The sequence below is a fragment of the Lolium perenne genome, chromosome 6 (genome assembly GCF_019359855.2).
Source record: "Lolium perenne isolate Kyuss_39 chromosome 6, Kyuss_2.0, whole genome shotgun sequence".
Taxonomy (NCBI): domain Eukaryota; kingdom Viridiplantae; phylum Streptophyta; class Magnoliopsida; order Poales; family Poaceae; genus Lolium; species Lolium perenne.
In genome coordinates, this window is record NC_067249.2 from 69,282,829 (window position 1) to 69,302,412 (window position 19,584).

Consider the following 19,584-nt stretch of genomic DNA (forward strand, 5'->3'; position numbering starts at 1 on the left):
CCTCCTTTCCGATATCTTCTTTACCGGGTTCCGGCATACCCCTTTGGGGATACCGGCTTAGCTTTGCTTTCCCAAATTCCTACCAGGCTTCCGGTAAGAACGTTAAACCGGTATCTTGATGGCTCAAACCATCCGGTTTGGCATGCCTTTGGCATACCGGGGGTTATCCCCCCAACATTAGTCCCCGAAAATTTGGTATAGCACGGAGGATTCTATCCTACAGACCATGCCAGGTTTTCATCTTTTTAAGATACCGGTTTAATCACTCATGCCTTGAGCTTGGTTCCGGCACCTTTACCCTTGTTCTTTTTCTTCTCTTTGCAAGGCACGTTCCGGCATCTCTCTTTCCCGGTATCACGTGTCTTTACTCCTCCCTCGGCGAAGTCGAGAATATTTTGGGCCCCGCGCCTGTCAGTGACATGTGCACTGTTAACTGCCACGCCAGTGTCAGTTGTCCTTTCGCTTCGGCTCCCGCGCGCTCATTAAATGCACCGCTGCGGATCCCACTAGCCGTTTTGGATCCCGTGTGTGCCTCCGTGTGGCGTCCCCTTTTCTCGCGTGTACCTCTTCGCCACGTGGCGGCCCAAGGCGCGAACCGTCACGGGCCGCGAGGCGAACCGCCGCGGCCCAGCGGTTTTCTGCCCACCTTCTCTCTCCTTTATAAGCACAACCGCCCCTTCTTCTTCATCTTCTTCGCATTCCCCATTCTTCGCGCACAGTGCTCCTTGCCTTTGCGCTTCCGCCGCTCTCCGTCCGCCGTCGCTCGCTCAAGCTCCGGCGCCCGGCGAACTTACGCCGTGCTTCCGCCGGACCTTGCTGTGCGGGAATCTCCAGCAGCACCTTCACCGTGCCTGCTGCATTCGCGCTTCTTCGCGAGCTTCTCCGCCTCGCCGTCGACGGTGCTCGCCGGCGACCGCAGGTCCGCTCCACCAACAGCAAACACTTCCCTCAGCGACCGCGGCGCTCAAGGTTGGTACCAATTTTGTTTTGCTCGCCATCTGCTTGCTTTTCAGATCTTGGCCCTACGGTGTTCTTATTTCCTCTTTTTTCTTTGGTTTTCTTCTTACTCGTAGATCTTCACGCGGGGTTCAAGTGTGGGATTCCTGTTTTTCTGCCTAGCCATCCAATGTCTGACGAGGAGTCTTCCTCCGCATCTTCCTCTTCTCTTTCTGTTAAGCGCCGTAGACAATCTCCCGGCGAATCCGCGGCTTCAGATCCGATGGAGACCGATTCCGGCAACCAGCAGGAATCCGGTAGCCTCCAAGAGTCCGGCGGCCATTTAGAATCCGGTAGCTTTAGCCAAGCTTCCGGTAGCCAAGAAGCGAGTAGCTCTGGCCAAGCCTCTAGTAGCTCCAGCCAATCTTCCGGCGAGGAGCCTTCCCCAATCACCCGCGGAGCCTGGATGGGCTCCAATGTTACTGAGTTTGAGATCGACTGGTTATACCGGTCCCGCCGGATTCCGGAAGGAGTTACCTGCCGGATTCCTGGTGACGAAATCGAACCGGACCCCGAAGCCCGTGAATATGTTGTTTTTCTCGCTCACTTTGAGCGCGGCTTCGGCCTTCCTGCCTCCCCTTTTTTCCGGGAGTTTTTAGATTTCTATGAACTCCAACCTCACCACCTTCACAGCAACGCCATCTTCTATCTTTCTTGCTATGCCACCTTCATGGAGGCCTATATCGGCATTCGTCCCACTCGTGAGACGTTTGCCCGCTTCTTCAATTTGCGGATTAATTCCGTCCAGGGCAAGGAAATCCCTAAGCCCAAGCCGCCCGTGGAGTGCGGATCTTGTATCGTTGGCTCCCGCCAAGGGAGCACTTTTCTTAAGTTTACCGGCCTCGAGTCCTGCCGCGCCTGGCAAGGAACTTTTTTCTATGTGAAGAACAGCGGCCGCGCCAATCTTATCGACCTTCCTCCATACCAAGAGGGGCCCCCTAGCAGAACCAATTGGAGCTACAACCCGAAGACGGATCACGCCGAAACCAACCGGGTAGTACGCTTTTTGGCTTCTTTGAAGAAGGAGACCAACATCTGCTCTGATGATATCATCCGCACCTTTATTTCACGCCGGGTGCTTCCTCTGAAGCGCCGTGCGCATAGGATGAGCGAGATGTATGGCCCTGGCGATCCTACCAAGATCACAGGCCGTCCCCTTAGCAAGAAGGATGTTGTTCGCAAGGCTAAGCAGATTTGCCAAACTGCTATGCCATTTGCTTGGGAATGGGGCCTCCTTCCCCTCAGCTCTACTAACCCTCCGACTCAAGAAGTAAGAGATTACGCAATTGGGGTTGTTTTTTGCCAGTAACTTTCTGCTTTTGTTAACCTTCCTTTTTATCTTGTTTCAGGCCAAGGACCGCTTCCCCCTCATCCAAGCAGAGCGGCGAGGAACTTGCCGGAAGCGCGCCCTTGACTCCTTCGACCCAGACCCCTACATCTTTTGGAAGGATCTGAAGATGGGCAAGACTCCGGCAGCGCGCCTTGGCCGGGACCCGCCGGAGCCAACCGGGACCTCCGATGACCTGACCGTGCTCGAGGTACCTTCTTTTCCGGTTTCCTGTACTTTACAGCTATTGCTTTCTTGCGAATTGCTTCTTAGCCATATTCAACTTATAGATCCACGAGCGCGTGCCGCCCCTGCGCGCCGAGGCCGGTTCTGAATTTGTGGACAAACTCATGGCCCAGGGCCAGAAGAACAAGCAGCCGGCATCTAATGCCGGCCCCAGCCATGCTCCTCCCTCCAAGCGCTTCCGGACCGAGCCCGTGGGGGAGAAAGAAGTGGGCGTGCGCCGCTACGGGCGCAAGGCGATGCCAACTGCTTCCGGGTAAGTTTCTTATTCTCTTGCTTGCCTCTTTTTTGCCAAGTTCTTTTTCCGGTTGCTTTTTCTCAACCATTTGTCTTTTCTTTTTCTCAGCCCCGCGCTCAAGCTTGGCCCAAGGCCATCGGGCTCTGAGGGATCCGCAAGGACCTCAACCCCTCCTCCTCGCTCAAGCCCGGCACCATCTGGTGCCGGCAACACCTCTGCCTCCCTTTCGGGGGGCACAACAAATTCGGGGCGTGCGGCCCCTTCATCGTCAGATCACCGCACGGAGGAGGATTTTTCCTTTCTCCCTGAACACCAGGACACCGGCGCCAGCAACATCGGTGCCGGAGAAGAAGAAGCTGCCGGGCAGGCGGAGCCTCAGGCTCCACCCGTCCTTGAAAAGACTACAACTTCCGCGCCGGAATCTTCCGCGCCGGAAGGCCCCGAATCGGGTGACGCGCCCAGCGCTCCCCCTTCTCCACGAACCATCCTCATGCCACCGCCAAACGCTCCTCGCGCCAAGCCCTCCAAGGCTGCTCCATCTGCGCCGCCGCCCAAGACCTCCGGGGCCGCCCCTTCTGCACCGCCGCCCAAGACTTCCAAGCTCATTAAGGGGAAGGCGATGGCCTCCAGCGCCCTTTCCGTCGGCCAGCAGCCTCTGGTGCTGCACGTCTCCAAGGCCGCCAGAGATACCGCCACGAAGGCCACCGGTCTTCTTGGCCGTATCACTGAGTTCCAACGCCAAGGCCGGGACCTGGGGCATCTCCTGCCCTACGCCGAAAAGTGGAACGCCGCGGACATGACTCCGGCGACCCGCGGCCTGGGCAAGGACAGGCTGCCGGCACCTGACCCTGTCGGGGACCGGTCTTCCGAGGAGCACTTCATGCGGCTCCGCAACGCCGTGAAGGAGCTCGACAGCGCGTGGTACGATGCCACGAACAATCTGATGGTACGTTTTACTAACTTTTCTCAATCTTTACCGGTTTCTTCGTTTCCGGCTTTGTTCTATCTTTTCTTTAGTTTCATGCCGGTTTCTCTCTTGTCTATCTTCCCAGTCCCCGAGTTTTGTGATGAGAGCGCAGCTCTCAGCGCAAAACTCAACTTAAAAACTTAGCGTGAAACCGGCACTGCCAGTCCCCGAGTTTCGGGTTAAACACCTTCTTCTTAGCGCACAACTTACCTTAGAAACGCGCAAAACCGGCACTGCCAGTCCCCGAGTTTCGGGTTAAGAACTTTGTTCTTAGCGCAAAACTTATCTTAAAAACGCGCAAAACCGGCACTGCCGATCCCGAGTTTCGGGTTAAGAACTTTGTTCTTAGCGCAAAACTTATCTTAAAAACGCGCAAAACCGGCACTGCCAGTCCCCGAGTTTCGGGTTAAGAACTTTGTTCTTAGCGCAAAACTTAACTCATTTCTTCTTTTTCTTGAACAGCTCACGGCTGACGCTCGGAAGGCCCTCTTCGAGGAGCTTCTATGGGAGCATCGGGAGCTCGCTGAGGCACACGATAAGTGCCAAGGTAACTTTGTACGACCAGCATCTTTTTACCGGAAACCTTTTTTCCTTCTGACATTTACAATTTCTGTTTAACAGTGATCCCGGAAGCTTCCATCGATGCTCTCAAGGAGCAGCTCGCCGTCGCCCAACGTACGATTTTCTCCTTTCTCCTTTGAACTTGATTTCTTTTCCATTTTTACTAGCATAACCTTGTTAACATCTTCCTTTCCGGTTGCAGGGGAGAAGGACCAGCTCATCCGGTAGCACCAGGAGGAGCTGAACGCCCACAAGGCCAGCTACCAGGAGCTCAAGTCCCAGCTCATTCAGCTGGGGCTTGACCATGCCAAGGCCCTCAAAGCCGCTGAAGCTGACGCAGCGGCCAAGATGGACGAGGCTCTGGAGGACGCCAGCAACGCCACAGTGGTGCTGCGAGCTGAGCTGGAGGAGCTGGCCAAGGCCCGGAAGGGTGCTGAGGAGAAGGCCGCGCGGCTGGAGGAGGAGCATAAGGAATGCAACCAGTTGATCCTGCAAACCGACACACTTGCCTACCGTGAGTTCTTTTCTTTTACATACTCTGACTACCGCATACGAGCCTTTTTTCCTCCGCTCCCATTTTCTTTTCGTTATCTTTCCTTCCGGTCTCTTTTTCTTCCGGATTCTTTTCTTTCCGGTCTCTTTTTCTTCCGGATTCTTTTTCTTAACCTTTTTCTTTCTTCGCACAGGCCTCTTTCCGGACTCGCAGAAGTACGCTGTCAAGAAGGTTGACGCGCGCCACAAGGACCAAGGCCGAGCGGATCTTACCGTGCCATGGACGCCCAACGACCATCTGGTCGCGCTTAACGCGCGGGTGTCCCACATGCGCGCCATAGACCGCAATCTATCGGACATCCCTGATGTAGCTACCCAGCTCTTCAGGACTTTATGGCCTGGCGAGGAGGTGCCGGATACCTTCTCCCTCATCAGCGACCGTCTCAAGGGCGCCGGTAGGAGGATCCGCGAGTGGCAGTGCTCTGCTGCTCGCGCTGGAGCGGACTCCGCCCTCCGCGTCGCTTGCTCCTGGTACCCGGAGCTGAACCTGGACGCCCTTACCGGCGTGCGCGAAGGCGCAGAAACCGATCTGGACCCGATCCTCACCGCTAAGCGGCAGGATCGCGCGTACCACATTGCGGAGTACGCCGACATGCGCACCTTCATCCCTCCCCCTCCTGACGTCAAAGATTATCTTGATGAGGAGGAGGATGAAGCCGAGGAAGAGCTCCTGGACGACGCTGATGCTGGCGATGCTCCTCCGGAAGCTCCTGCTGCCTGATGATCTTCCACTGAAAGTCTGCCTTTGATATATCTGTTGGTCCTGTTTACCTTAAAACAATGCTTGTTAAATTCTGCCCCGGTATGCCGGGGCTTATGATGTAAAACTTTAAGTCTGCTTTTGGTTGTGGCACAACATTTTATGCCGGTAAGTTATACCGGTAGCTAATTATCTTAAGTTTGCTTTAGCACATTTGCTTTTGGTTCTGATTTTATCTTGCACTGCAAAGATTTCCAAATTGTTTCCGCATCCAACTTGATGCACACTTGGTTCTTTTGCCTTGGCTCTGCCTGCCTTCTCTGGGCGTTCTTTGGCGTATGAGCACAAGGTTCTTTCACCAAACAAGCATCTTCTTGAACTTAGAAATAACTTTGAAATTTTGCAAAAAACCGGTTTAACCAGGGTTAGTTAAATTTTCCGGATTGTTCTTTCCTGCTCTCCCTTTTCGCAGTTCATGTGCTTATCCCCTACCGGTTTATCTTGCTTGCCATGAAGCCGGTTTGCGGACAGCAGCAGAGTCGAAGACTCCGGTAGGATTTAGCACACTACTAAACCGGAAAGAAAAAACATTCAATAAGCAACCGGTAAACTGAAAAAATAAACAAGTTACATGCAACCTTATTGGGGTAGTCCCCGAGATTTATTCAAGGTTCCGGCATCTTTTATTCATAGCATATAAGGTACAAAAAAGGAACTTCTTACACCACAACTTCAAGAGTAGAAAGGACGCAATAGAGCTACGTTCCATGGACGCTTGCTCTCTTCTCCGGACCTGTCCGCCTTTCCTTTTTTCCATTCCTGTGCATCGATCAAGTAGTATGCATCATTGTGAAGCACCTTGCTTACAATGAAGGGACCTTCCCATGGTGGCAAAAGCTTATGCCGGCCTTCAGTGCGCTGCACTAGGCGAAGCACGAGATCTCCTTCCCGGAAAACTCTCGGGTTAACTTTCCGGTTATGATATCGTCTGAGGTTTTGCTGGTAAACGGCTGTTCTTGCCAAAGCTAGCTCTCTTGCTTCTTCTAGCAAGTCCACATCATTTTCTCTGGCCTCTTTGACCTCTTGCTCAGTATAGAGCTGTACTCTTGGTGAATCATGAATGATATCGGTTGGTATGACCGCTTCTGCTCCATAAACCATAAAAAATGGAGTGTATCCGGTAGACCGGTTTGGAGTTGTTCTTATACTCCACAGTACTGATGGTAGCTCATCGAGCCAACATCCCGGTGACTTTTCCACTGCATCAATGAGTCTAGGCTTGATACCGGAAAGTACCAAAGCATTCATTCTTTCCACTTGGCCATTGCCTTGTGGGTGTGCCACTGAGCACAAATCCAACCGGATGTTCTTGTCCTCACAGAACCTTTTGAACTCACCTTGAGCAAAGTTGGTTCCATTGTCAGTGATGATGCTGTGCGGGTATCCATACCGCAAAATGACATCTTTTAAGAACTTCACCGCTGTGTGCCCATCACATTTTGCGATAGGTTTCACTTCTAGCCACTTGGTGAATTTATCCACCATAACCAAGATGTGGGTCATGCTGCTTCTTGCAGTTTTGAATGGGCCAACCATGTCAAGGCACCAAACGGCGAACGGCCATGTTAACGGTATTGTCTTTAAACCGGATCTTTGGGGTATGATTTTGCTTGGCGTACCTCTGGCAGCCGTTGCATTTTCTTACCAAATCCTTAGCGTTTTCCAAAGCAGTGGGCCAATAAAACCCATGCCGGAATACTTTTGCTACTAGCGCCCTTGATGAAGCATGATGCCCACATTCTCCTTGGTGAATTTCCTCGAGCATTTCTTTTCCTTCTTCCGGTTCCACACATCTTTGAAGGACACCGGTAACGCTTCTCTTGTACACCTCACCGTTGATGAAGGTGTAAGCTTTGGACCTTCTTTGTATCCTTCTTGACTCATTTTCGTCAGCCGGCAAGGTGCCGTTGATCAGGAATTCCTTAATAGGTTTAACCCATGACGGTGTCTCTCGAACCAAAAACACCGGTGCATCCATCTCCATGCTATCTACCAGCATCATTTCTTCCGGTATGGGTACAGCAGTCCCCGAGCTTGCCGGAGCAGTCCCCGAGCTTGCCGGAGCAGTCCCCGAGCTTGCCGGAGCAGTCCCCGGGTTCCCTTCATCGATATCCATGGGCACTACGTGTGATTCCGGTACAAAAATTGATTCCGATTCCGGGCTTGGTTTGATCGATGGTACTCTTAAGTGAGCCAAAGCTATGCCGGGAGGAATTTCTTGCCTAGATGAGCCCAGCTTGGACAAAGCATCCGCGGCTTCATTTTCCGCGCGTGGCACATGGTGAAACTCACAGCCTTCGAAGAATCCGGCAATCTTTTGCACATGAAACCGGTACGAGGCCATGTTGGCATCTTTCGCATCCCAATCTCCGGAACACTGCTGTACCATAAGATCTGAATCTCCATAGCAAATGATCCGGTGCGCACCGATTTCTTTTGCGACCTTAAGCCCATGGATCAAAGCTTCATATTCAGCGACATTATTCGATGCCCTGAAATGCACTTGCAAAACATACCGGAGGTGGTCTCCTTTAGGCGAAGTAAGTACCACACCGGCACCTAAACCCTCTTTGAGCTTGGATCCATCAAAGTGCATTTTCCAGTACTCTATCCTTTGATCTGGCGGTTTATATTGCATCTCCGCCCAATCAACGAGGAAATCAGCCAAAGCCTGTGATTTTATGGCATCTCTTCTTTCATATACCGGCACGTATGGTGATATCTGGATTGCCCATTTTACAATCCGGCCGCTGGCGTCTTTGTTGCACATGATGTCGGAAATTGGCGCTTCACTCACCACCTTCATGGGGTGCTCCTCAAAGTAATGCTTGAGTTTGGTGGCGGCCATGTACACGCCATAAGTCATTTTTTGGAAGTGAGGGTAGTTTTGTTTCGAGAGGGAGAGCACCTCGCTCAGGTAGTATACCGGCCTCTGGACGGTTTTTCCTTCCTCTTCTCTTTCAACCACAACCACTACACTCACAACCCGGTTTGTTGCCGCTATGTATAATAGCATAGGTTCTCTTTCTAGGGGTGAAGCCAGTATAGGTGCTGTGGCTAGCATTGTTTTTAGCTCCTTAAACGCTGCGTCTGCCTGAGGGGTCCAGACGAACGTATCAGATTTTTTCATCAGAGCATAGAGTGGTAGAGCTTTTTCTCCCAATCTGCTTACGAACCGGCTTAGCGATGCCAAGCTTTCGGTAAACTTTTGCACATCTTTTAACTCTCGAGGGACAGCCATTCTTTCTATTGCCCGGATCTTTACCGGATTAACTTCTATGCCCCGGCTTGATACCAGGAAACCGAGCAGCTTGCCGGCAGGGACACCGAAGGTGCATTTTGCCGGATTAAGTTTCATCCAGAACCATCTTAGGTTATCGAATGTTTGCCGGATGTCATCGATTAAGGTGTTCTTTACCTTAGTTTTTATCACGATGTCATCCACATAGACCTGCACATTCTTTCCGATTTGATCAAACAAGCATTTTTGCATACAGCGCTGGTACGTTGCACCAGCGTTGCGCAAACCAAAAGGCATAGTAACATAGCAATAAGCCCCGTGCGGGGTAATGAACGCAGTTTTTATTTGATCTTCCTTTTTCAAGGGAATCTGGTGGAAACCGGAATATGCATCCAGGAAGGACAGCAACTCACACCCAGCAGTTGAATCAATCACTTGATCGATTCGTGGCAAAGGAAAAGGGTCTCTTGGGCAAGCCTTGTTTAGGTTGGTGTAGTCAATGCACATGCGCCACACCTTCGGAGCTTTTGCCTCCAGGTTCTCATCTTTCTTCTTTTCAACCATTACTGGATTGGCCAGCCACTCTGTGTGCGTGACCTCCACAATGAATCCGGCAACGAGCAGTTTTGTCACCTCTTCTCCTATGATTTTCCTTCTATCTTCAGCGAACCGGCGCAGTGGTTGCCGCACCGGCTTGGCATCTTTCCGGACGTTTAAAGAGTGCTCAGCCAGCTCCCTCGGAACACCCACCAAATCATCAGTTGACCAGGCGAAGATATTCCGATTCTCACGGAGGAAGCTGACGAGCGCGCTTTCCTATGCTTGATCGAGTCCGGCACCGATGCGAACGGTGCGCTCTGGGTAAGCCGGATCCAGCACAATGTCCTTTGTCTCATTTGTCGGCTTGAATGCCGGTGAGCCCAAGTTTCCACTCATTGCCGCTAAGCTCAACTGTGAGGACTGAGCCAGCGCAACAGCTGTTTGCATCCTTTTCTTTTCCTCCGCGATCACCAGCGATTCCGCTAGGTTTGATCCGGCAGATGCAGTTTCCAGTGAGACTTTATAGTTTCCCACCACAGTCAACGGTCCACGAGGTGCCGGCATCTTCATCTTGAGGTAAGCCGTATGAGTTGTGGCCATGAAGGCTGCCAATGCCGGTCTCCCCAGCAATGCATGGTAGGGACTATCTAGATCCACCACCTCGAACTCAATATTTTCAACCCGGCAATTGTCACGGCCTCCAAATGCTACGTCCACCCGAACCTTTCCTATCGGGGCGCAGGACAAGCCCGGAACGATTCCGTGAAACGTTGTGCGTGTTGGCTGAAGCATGTTTTTACGTTATGCCCGGCGTATGCATGGTATGCTTGTACATGATGTTTATGCTGCTGCCGTTATCTATCAGCACCTTGCTGAATTTTACTCGAGTTTGTGGCCCTTTCATGATTGGATCCACAACAAGAGCATATCCACCCGGATTCGGCATGATTTTGGGGTGATCCTTAATCGACCAGGCAATTTCCTGGTTGGACCACTGCATGTATTTGGGAACTGCCGGCATCACGGCGTTCACTTCCATGGAGCGGCGATGCATACTTTACTGTCACGTCGGCTCGGTGACAAAAACGACCACAGCACATATGCGGGTCTTCGTAAACATTCCGGCCTAAAGGTGCCGGTGGAGGTGGTTGGTTATCGTTTTGCTCCACCCGGTTAACTTGCGAATCTGCTGCCGGTTTGGCTGCACCGGTAAGGCGTTTGCCCCGGTAAGCGGTGGTGGTGGCGGTAGCTGTTGCTGCCGCGGCATGTCTTGTGGCGGTTGTGCATCTTTTACCGCTCCCTTTTGCATCAAGTACTTGGTCCAGGTACAATCCTTCGTCAAGTGGTTTGACGGGTGTGCCGGATTCGGTGTGTGCCACCGGCATGGTTGATCCATGGCAGCTTCCATGGTGTATTTTGCGGGTTCTTGCCAGTTTCTTTTCTGGACCCAAGGTTTCTTTTCCACCCATTGTTTCTTAGGACCCGCCCACGGCTGCGATCCGGTTCTTTGCCTCGATCGCCGCTGGCCTCGTAGTTTTCTGCACAGCAGCAACTTGCTGCGGACCGAACCTTCGATCCGGAAAATCTTCTCTTCTTTTGTTATTCCGGTTATCCCGGTGTTGCTCTTGGCGTAGCTGTTCCGGTTCAGGTTGCACTGTCGGCTGCGTTGGGTCTCCCAACGCATATCTATCCGCCACACCTATCATCTCTCGCCAACGTTGTCGGCATGTTCCGTCGCAGCCTTCGCCACAACGGCGAACCTCTTCTCGCACCCACCTTTGCTAAACCAAGCAATTGCACGTGCTTCGATTACCCCTTCACAGGAGTTCCTTGTGGTGTTCCACCGGGCCGGATAATCCCGGTCTGTTTCGTTCGGGCGTACGCACAGAGCAAGTTCTTGCGGCCTGTTTGGCCTCTGATAGGTGCTGCTGAAATTGCTCACAAAAGCTTCCTCAAAATCCAGCCAGCCATTTATGCTTCCTGCCGGCAAGTTGTTTAGCCAGATTCTTGCCGGTCCAACCAAAAACGATGGTATGATTCTCACGGCCCAGCGTCTGTTTCCTCCTCCTGCTACGGTTCCTCCACCGCCTGCGACGTATACCGCGGTCACGTAATCCGCGAGCCAATCTTCCGGCTTCATAGTGCCATCGTATGTTTTTGTGTCACGGGGCAACGTAAAGTTGCGAACTGGTGGTTTTTCTCTCATGATCCTTGGGCCAAAGCACTTTGGGCCTGGAGGACCTTCCTCCTCGATCATTTCTGACAAGTACACTCTATCCAGACGGTGCCTCGCATCCCGTTCCGGTAAGTATCTCTCTCCCAAGCGTTCTCCCAATAGGTTCCGGTATGCTGCCGGTCTTGCAGAATCAGCTTCATCATAACATTCCGGTACCGCGGCCCTTGCCTGCCGGTACCTCGGGGGATCTATTTCCTCCTCATCGTACGCTGCCCTTGCAGCTCGATAATTTTGCCCGGTCTCATATCTACCGGCATGATTGTTTCCGGCATAGCCTCCTCTGGCGTAGCCTCGCTCTGCCCCTTGGCTTTTTCTACCGGCATCATGTTGCCCGGCTTGTTACTTTCCGGCAAGAACCGGATCGTACACAGTCATCTACTGCGCATTCACTTCTTTTTCTCTTCTTCGGTCCGGATGGGGGGACGAAGCCTGCCCATGGGACTTGCTACCGGCATTCTTTGTTGAACGCGCGGATTTTGAGGCCGCTGCCTTGTTCAGCTTAGCCAGCTGCTCAGCGTTCTGCTGCTCAATAGTTTCCAGCAGCTCTCTAACACGCTCTTGCTGTTTTGCCAAAGCATCTCCGGAAAGCGACTCGCATAGCTCTACTGCAGCCTTAGCAGCTTTTATCGTTTTATCCGGGCTACTGTACTTAGGTTTCTCCACGATGCTAACAGATGCAGAGGCGCTCTTGCCGGTAAGAATCTCTTTGCGCAAATCTTGATCTAGGTTGCGAGCTTTTAGCCGGTTTTCCGGCATTCTTGCAGCATGCGCGCTAACAGAAGCAAAGCCATGGGCAGTGTTGTACTCACGTAGGGTAAGGTTCAGCTCGCGCTGCGCCCGGAGGATGTCCTTGCCGCTCTCGAGCACCTTCTGGCGCTGCGCCTCCAGCTCCTTTGAGCCGCCGGATCGACGTTCTGCGCGATGGGGGTGGCGAGGACATTCATCGCTGCTTGGAGCGGCGTTTCCGGTGGCGCGGATGATGCTCCCGCTGCGCCTGCGTCGCGCTCCAGCGGTGGCTTAGCCGCACGGGTCGAAACCGCGCGACCAGCACCTTCTCCCACAGCTTCTTTTCCTGCACCAGCCACACCGGTCATCATTACCTCGACGCTGCCGGCGGCGCGGCCAGCACAGAGCCATCTTGGTGGGTCCGGCGCCACCAGCACCGGCGAGAGGCGCTGGCGCACAGGGACGGTGCCGAAGTAGACGTGGTGGCTGCCGAACTCGATGACGCGGCCGTTCTTGGGGAAGACGCCGCCGTTGGCGAAGCAGCCCGCGTTGTCGTTGATGAAGTCCATGGCGTAGATGCGCTGCACCAGCGCGGACACCGTACGTTCGCCGGCGACCTCGAGGATGCCCGCCCGAATGTGAACTCCATCAAGCGCCACTTCATGCCCCACGGTGGGCGCCAACTGTCGTCGTGGTGAACAGACAGATGCCATAGGATGGCTTATACTGGGGCCGAATGGACGCAAGAGGATTCGGGGGAGGGTTTGCGATTAGATGGGAAGAACTTCCGGATGCTTTCCTCAAGAACACAGCCAGAGACCGGTATACAAGAAGAGAGACAAGAGGAAGAACTCTTTACTAGATCGCTAGCTTCATTGATCTCAACACGGTTACAAGTTCTGTCGTCTAATTCCTTCTGTAGTCTCGCGCCTGTAAGAGGCAGTACCCCGTCTCCTTATATAGGGGAGAGGGTGGCTTACAGAACAAGAAACCCTAATGGCATCTTTGACTGGACAAACTACTTTACAAAGCTACTTTAATCATGGATGACGCCGGGGTCCTCTTTAATCAGGGAGGCTGACGTCCTCCGGCTTCTTTCTCCGTCACATCTCTCTTTGGCGCCAGGGCTCTGAATAAAGTTACTTTGCTTAGCTCATCCTTGTCTTCTTGCTCTGAAGAGAATCTTTGACCAGTCCTGCCGACAGGCCCTCCTTTCCGGTATCTTCTTTACCGGGTTCCGGCATACCCCTTTGGGGATACCGGCTTAGCTTTGCTTTCCCAAATTCCTACCAGGCTTCCGGTAAGAACGTTAAACCGGTATCTTGATGGCTCAAACCATCCGGTTTGGCATGCCTTTGGCATACCGGGGGTTATCCCCCCAACACACAGGTATTAAAATTCGAACTTTGATAGCTAAATAAATGTGTGTTGCTACACACTGGCCGGCAGAATTCCTGTTGTTGATTGTGATGGAACTCAAGTAATCTCAAGGCGAAGCGACTCCAGAATCACAGTTATTGGTCCCATTTCTCCTCCGACGATGTCAGGAATGTTATTGGTCATTAAACCTTCGCATTGGTTGTGCATGTTGGCTTCAACTTCATTCCCTGCTCCTAAGCTCATTTTCATCAAACAAGATTCTTGTTTTATCGTAACCATCATAAGAGGCTTGGCTTAACTAAGGTTGAACAATACATTCAGTAATAAAGAAGAATACTTTTACTTTTGTTAGGTTCTCGTCATCTAGCCAACAAATTATGTACATGAACATTTAGTGCATTTGTTTCTCAGGTAACCAAACGAAAGTATTTATATATAAGTAAAAATAAACCACAGCATACATTAGTGGTGCATCACAATTCACAATAATGCATAATGCAAATGTAGCCTGAGCTAGGTGTCTAATCATATATTACCTTACCAGTCAAAGGTTTTGTACGCCCGTATTTTAGAATGCACAAAATTGTAGTGTTTTAAAGGGAGTTGTTTTTCGGATATCACTTTTGGCTCATAGGTGTAGACGCACCCATTGTTTAAAAAACATATTTCAAAATGTCAAAAATATCTGGAAAAAAATCTAGGTGTAGATCCGGACATTATATGTCCGCACACAACATTTCGCGAAAAAATAACATTTTTGTGACTTGTGTAAAAAAGATAATTTTCGGTCATGCAAAATAGCCTTTTGCGAGATGTTGTTTTTTCTTTTTTGCACAGCCCATAAAACTTGTCCTTTTCTGAGAAAATTTTGTGTGTAAACATAGCATATCAAGATGTACACCTAAAAAATATTTCCAGAACTTTTTGACATTTCAAAACAAATTTAAATACATTATCCATAATAGGTGCATTTGCACCTATGAGCTAAAACACCATGTCCGTTTTTTTTTTTGTGTGGAGCAAACTCAGGGGCATGCAACTATCATCGGAGCAGGACAGGCTGGTTAGGCGTTGAATGAAGGATGTCCAGTATTCTTCTCATTCCTGTTACGACGCCCTCTTTCAGAGGCGGTCTTATCATGGTCTTGGAGGTTGAACTGGAAATCCTGGGCGCCACCTAGGGTGAAGTTTTTTATCTAGTTGACCTGCCTTGACAGGTGTTGGACGAGCGAGCAAATCGGCAAAATCCAATTGTATGGGTATACTTCAGCGATTTGTAGATCCAACGATGTTCTAGAAAGAGCAATACTATTGATATCATTTCCACTACCTTATATGGTAGCTGTCTTTCTCAAAGTATTGGCACTATTTTCAGATTTTTAACCATTATACTAGTATAAGTGATGAAACACTCTTAGGCTGAATGGCTCCTGGCATGATTTTTTTTAAGGATACAGGCTGGAAGGTTAAGAAAAAAAATACTATGATATTAAAACATAAGTCAAAGGATAGGATTGCACCCTAGATCCATCTAGAGCAATATTTTCAGATCGGATGGTTCGGAAGCAATAGAAGCAAGCTGGCATGGTATCATTATTAGCATTAAAGCAAGCACAAAGGGAAGTTTTTTTAGGACATAATCTACTACCCCTGTGTATTAGGTGAGCTCACCAACCAGGCCACCTGGACCACACCTGTTGAAGAAGAGAAAGAGAGATCTGAGGAATCCTTTCGAAGGCAGCCGGGAGAGGAGAGATCGGACTAGCTACGGAGGTAGGTAACCCTGCAATTTCTATCTTGTTTTCTCTTTCTCCATCTCTTGTAAAGAGAAAAGAGAGGCCATTTCTTGATTTCGTTGCTGCTACTTCCATGGTGCTGGTGCATGGCCTTGATGAGAATTGATCTTGGTGAATTACCTCTTGGATTATAGATGGATAGCTTGTATCATCAGTAGATAGAAAAAGGTCAATCCCTGTTATTTACATAATTATTCCTTCATCGTGTCTTGCTTGATTGCTTCAAATTGGACTCCTTCTGGGTTACTGGATTCCACAAAGCAGTTTGCTCAGCTGGTTCTGCAAGGGAACTAATAATTTTGCACGATCCCCATTAGAGCTGAATGAGGATTTTTCCGAGATGAGTGGATGACATGGCGATGATGGAATAACAGTATGCACAGCAACGATTGACTTGTGGCTTCTTGGAGCTGCACAAGGAAACGCAACAGCAAATGGGATAGCATCTTCACTTCTTCCTGTTCACATTTTGCCCCGTTGTCGATTTTTTCTCTCAGTGCTTCTCCAGTTAAAATTTCCTGAAAACAATACATTCTCACACGCGTCTGGCAGTGGTAAATATCACCGCCACTCCCGTCGCTCCCGCCAATGTAGCACCCGTCCTGTGGCAGTGTTGTTTTGCTACTGTGAACTCAGATTTAACCTTCGAATTGCAGGTAGGATGGCAAAGCTGAAGGCATTGTTACAGAAAAGGGAAAATCGCATTTGCGCTGACTGCGGCGCACCTGATCCCAAATGGGCGTGAGTGTCTGCACCCCCACCTCAGATAGCTATTGCATGAGTCGTCACGTTCTAATAACTAGGCCATCACTATTCAAACAGCAATTACCTACTTACATCTGTCATTTTTTATGTAAAAACCCTTTTGTACACAAAGATGAAAGATCCCTTTTGGTCCTGACAATACTTTTGCAGAGAAAATACTAGCAGATTATTGGGAGGAATTATAAAGTATGCAGGATCTTGCAGAAGAAAATCAGACTAATGTGCAGTTATCAGAAACTAATTTTATTTTCTTAACTCATGTTTCTTTGCATATGACTGAGTATTTCCTTGCAGATCAGCTAACATTGGTGTATTCATATGCGTAAAATGTTCTGGCGTTCACAGAAGCCTTGGCACACATATCTCAAAGGTTTAACTAGCTGCAACTCAACAATAGTTTTATGCATATAGAATTTATTGTATTCCTTTAGGAAAAACACCCGATCGTCTTAGTGTGTTAACTAGCCCTAACATTGCAACCAATACTTGCAAGCAGTGGCGGAGCTGGCATACAACTATTGGATTCAGATGAACCTAATAAAAGACACCAAACCATCATTGCATTAGTATGTGATATTGATAACTACTGGAAGATTACATAGCAACGCCAAGGGTTAAACCTAATGATTTTTTGTCTCCAGTTTCGCCCCTACTTGCAAATAGCAATGCATAATGTATCCGAATGCTTGATTTCGATCTTCTGTTTTTTGCTGGAAATGAGCTGCTTTATGTGAAACTAAGATGGTCAACCTTTTACTTGGTCCAGGTCATGTCAGTGACACTAGATAAGTGGACTGACGATGATATTAACTTCATGATAGAAGTTGGTGGAAACTCGCAAGCCAATGCAATCTACGAGGCCTTTCTCCCAAAGGGCTACAGCAAGCCACATCCAGATTCTGCCCAGGAAGAGCGACAGAATTTCATCAAGTATTTCATCTTCTTTTTCATCTGGACATGCCCTATGGTTCAGTTTATCCCTTTGTAATGCCTACCTTGAAAAATTACAAAGAAAGGCATCCATGAACTCCCTATTACTGTCATCTTAATACTAATGATTAGCCATGCCTCAATGTTTCAGGTCAAAATATGAGCTCCAGGAATTTCTGCAGCCCAGCCTACGGATCGTCTCTAATTATCCTAGTGATGTCGGAAAACAAGCAGCCAGCACCCCACATTCTGGTAGCTCCAAAAGTGAGGCAAGGCTGCCCAAGATTGCATATTAACACAAGCTCTTACCCGCAAAAAAAAAACACAAGCTCTATGTTTCTCAGGATGTCATACAATTCACATGTTCCTCTATGCAGATTGGAATGGTTGAGTTCATCGGAATACTAAATGTCAAAGTTATTGGAGGTACCAAATTAGCTGTCAGGGATATGTATAGCAGCGATCCTTATGTAGTCTTGACCCTTGGACAGCAGGTAATCATATTTCTCATTTCTCCAGCAAATAATAACAGTTAAAGTTGACGTCAACAGCTCCTGGTGGGAGAGATGTCGGTGTGTTGCAAACTTGGCCCTGTTTTTAGGTGGTCAAACAGGGGTGTTTTGGGTGCGTTTTATTTTGCTGTAACCTGAACATTGGTTTCATTTTGCATGAATGGAACCGGGGAGGTTGTCTCCCTGAGAATCTAAAAAACAGTTGACGTCAAAATTTGAGCATTCTTGCAGAGTTATTTATTTCAGCAATTTTGACAAGCAAATCTGAACGTAGCAGTATTGTTGTCTGCAGAAAGCGCAGACTTCAGTGATCAAAAGAAACCTGAATCCTGTCTGGAATGAAGAACTCAAGCTCTCTGTTCCTCGGCAATACGGACCTCTGAAACTGGTAACAATAAGCTCTAAGAAACAAAAACAATTCTGATCTGTTCATCTGGCAATAACATTATCTTACAAACTCGTGTGGTAATAATAAACAGCAAGTGCTGGACCATGACATGGTATCCAAGGACGACGTGATGGGGGAGGCCGAGATCGACCTGCAGCCCATGATTAACGCGGCAGCAGCATACGGTGATCCAGAACACCTCGGCGACATGCAGATCGGCCGGTGGCTCAAGTCAGCTGACAACGCTCTCACCACCGACAGCGCTGTCATGATAACAGGGGGAAAGGTGAAGCAGGAGGTCTCCTTGAAACTGCAGCGCACTGAGTCAGGGGAGGTGACGCTGTCCATGCAATGGATAGCTCTAAACATGTAAGATCCGGATAAATACGGCAAACTTGTGAAGGCCGTTTCATTGGTAAATATGCTTATAGAGACTGTATTGTGCTGCAAAGGGGGAAGTTTTTTTCCGGTTGATTATCTTTTTGTGAAAAAATATATAAGATGGAAACAATAATAAGCATAATATGGTTGTAAATTTTCAACAGCAATTGGAGTAAGGCCGTCAGATCATGAACTCTGCACTTGTAATCATCATCCGGCCTTATAGACCAATTTACTCCACAAAATTAACTTAGTCTAAAATGGCAAACCAAAAGGGTTGAGAATTCAAGTGTGCCAAAGAAATTTATCCATCATTGTATTTGTAGAACATAAATTGTTTTCATGATCGACCTTTCCACATGAAAAGAATTAAGACATGTATCTACCAAGGATGTTCAGTGGAAAGGGTAATCGTTTTAGCAACTGATGACACCACGGCCAATACCTATTTCGAGAAAGTGTACACTGGTTTCTGATTAACATGAATTGCTTCGGTAGTACGTTGTAGGTGTTTGCTATAAATTGTACATTTTGGTACCACAATTGAACATCCAAGGAAGAAATTGACAGCATTTGCTCTCAAGCCTGGCAGGGCGAAAGCACTTTGGCGGCAACTGAGAAATGTTTTGAGAAACAAGCCTTAATTCCATCATCATCACTATCAGTTGACTTCCACGGCCTCGATTAACACGAGTTAAAACAGCAATGGGATCACAACAAAGGCTCTGTTGAATCTTCTAGCCAAATTGGTGTGTTTTGTTACATGTAACGCGAAACACAATCCACAATCCTTGTAATGCTACATTTGCAAAAGCATGTGGACCAAAGAGGAATAGATATGCCACAGGCCATATTTACAAATTGAGAGATGTACAGCCAGCAGGGTTACAGTTGCACATTCATATTCCACAAATATCTTGATCTGCATGACCTACCACATTGCATCAACCCACTGAAGCGATTGGGACTTGCGACCGTATAAATCCAAATGATAAATAGCAAACAAAAAAAGAATATTGAAGTGGGGAAATTAGCATGGCTCAAA

The 19,584-nt window shown here is 49.2% G+C and overlaps 1 protein-coding gene and 1 non-coding gene across 3 annotated transcripts; one reads left to right on the plus strand and one right to left on the minus strand.

Moving 5' to 3' along the window:
• Positions 1–15,384: 15,384 nt before the first annotated feature.
• On the plus strand, positions 15,385–18,739 carry LOC127307612 (ADP-ribosylation factor GTPase-activating protein AGD12). Of its 2 annotated transcripts, XM_051338347.2 has the most exons (8): positions 15,385–15,540; positions 16,220–16,304; positions 16,623–16,698; positions 17,095–17,258; positions 17,410–17,527; positions 17,636–17,752; positions 18,063–18,158; positions 18,250–18,739. In XM_051338347.2, the coding sequence occupies exons 2-8, from the start codon at positions 16,225–16,227 to the stop codon at positions 18,529–18,531; spliced, it is 933 nt and encodes a 310-aa protein (XP_051194307.1). In that variant the 5' UTR covers positions 15,385–15,540; positions 16,220–16,224; the 3' UTR covers positions 18,532–18,739. The 2 variants fall into 2 exon arrangements, with proteins under 2 accessions (XP_051194307.1, XP_071677953.1); XM_071821852.1 differs by lacking the exon at positions 15,385–15,540 and having other exon boundaries at positions 16,288–16,304; positions 16,479–16,698.
• A 340-nt stretch (positions 18,740–19,079) lies between these two features.
• Positions 19,080–19,200, minus strand: LOC127311107 (small nucleolar RNA SNORD14). The gene has a single exon (XR_007857596.1). It is a non-coding gene; the product is annotated as a small nucleolar RNA SNORD14 (small nucleolar RNA).
• Between the last annotated feature and the right edge of the window lie 384 nt (positions 19,201–19,584).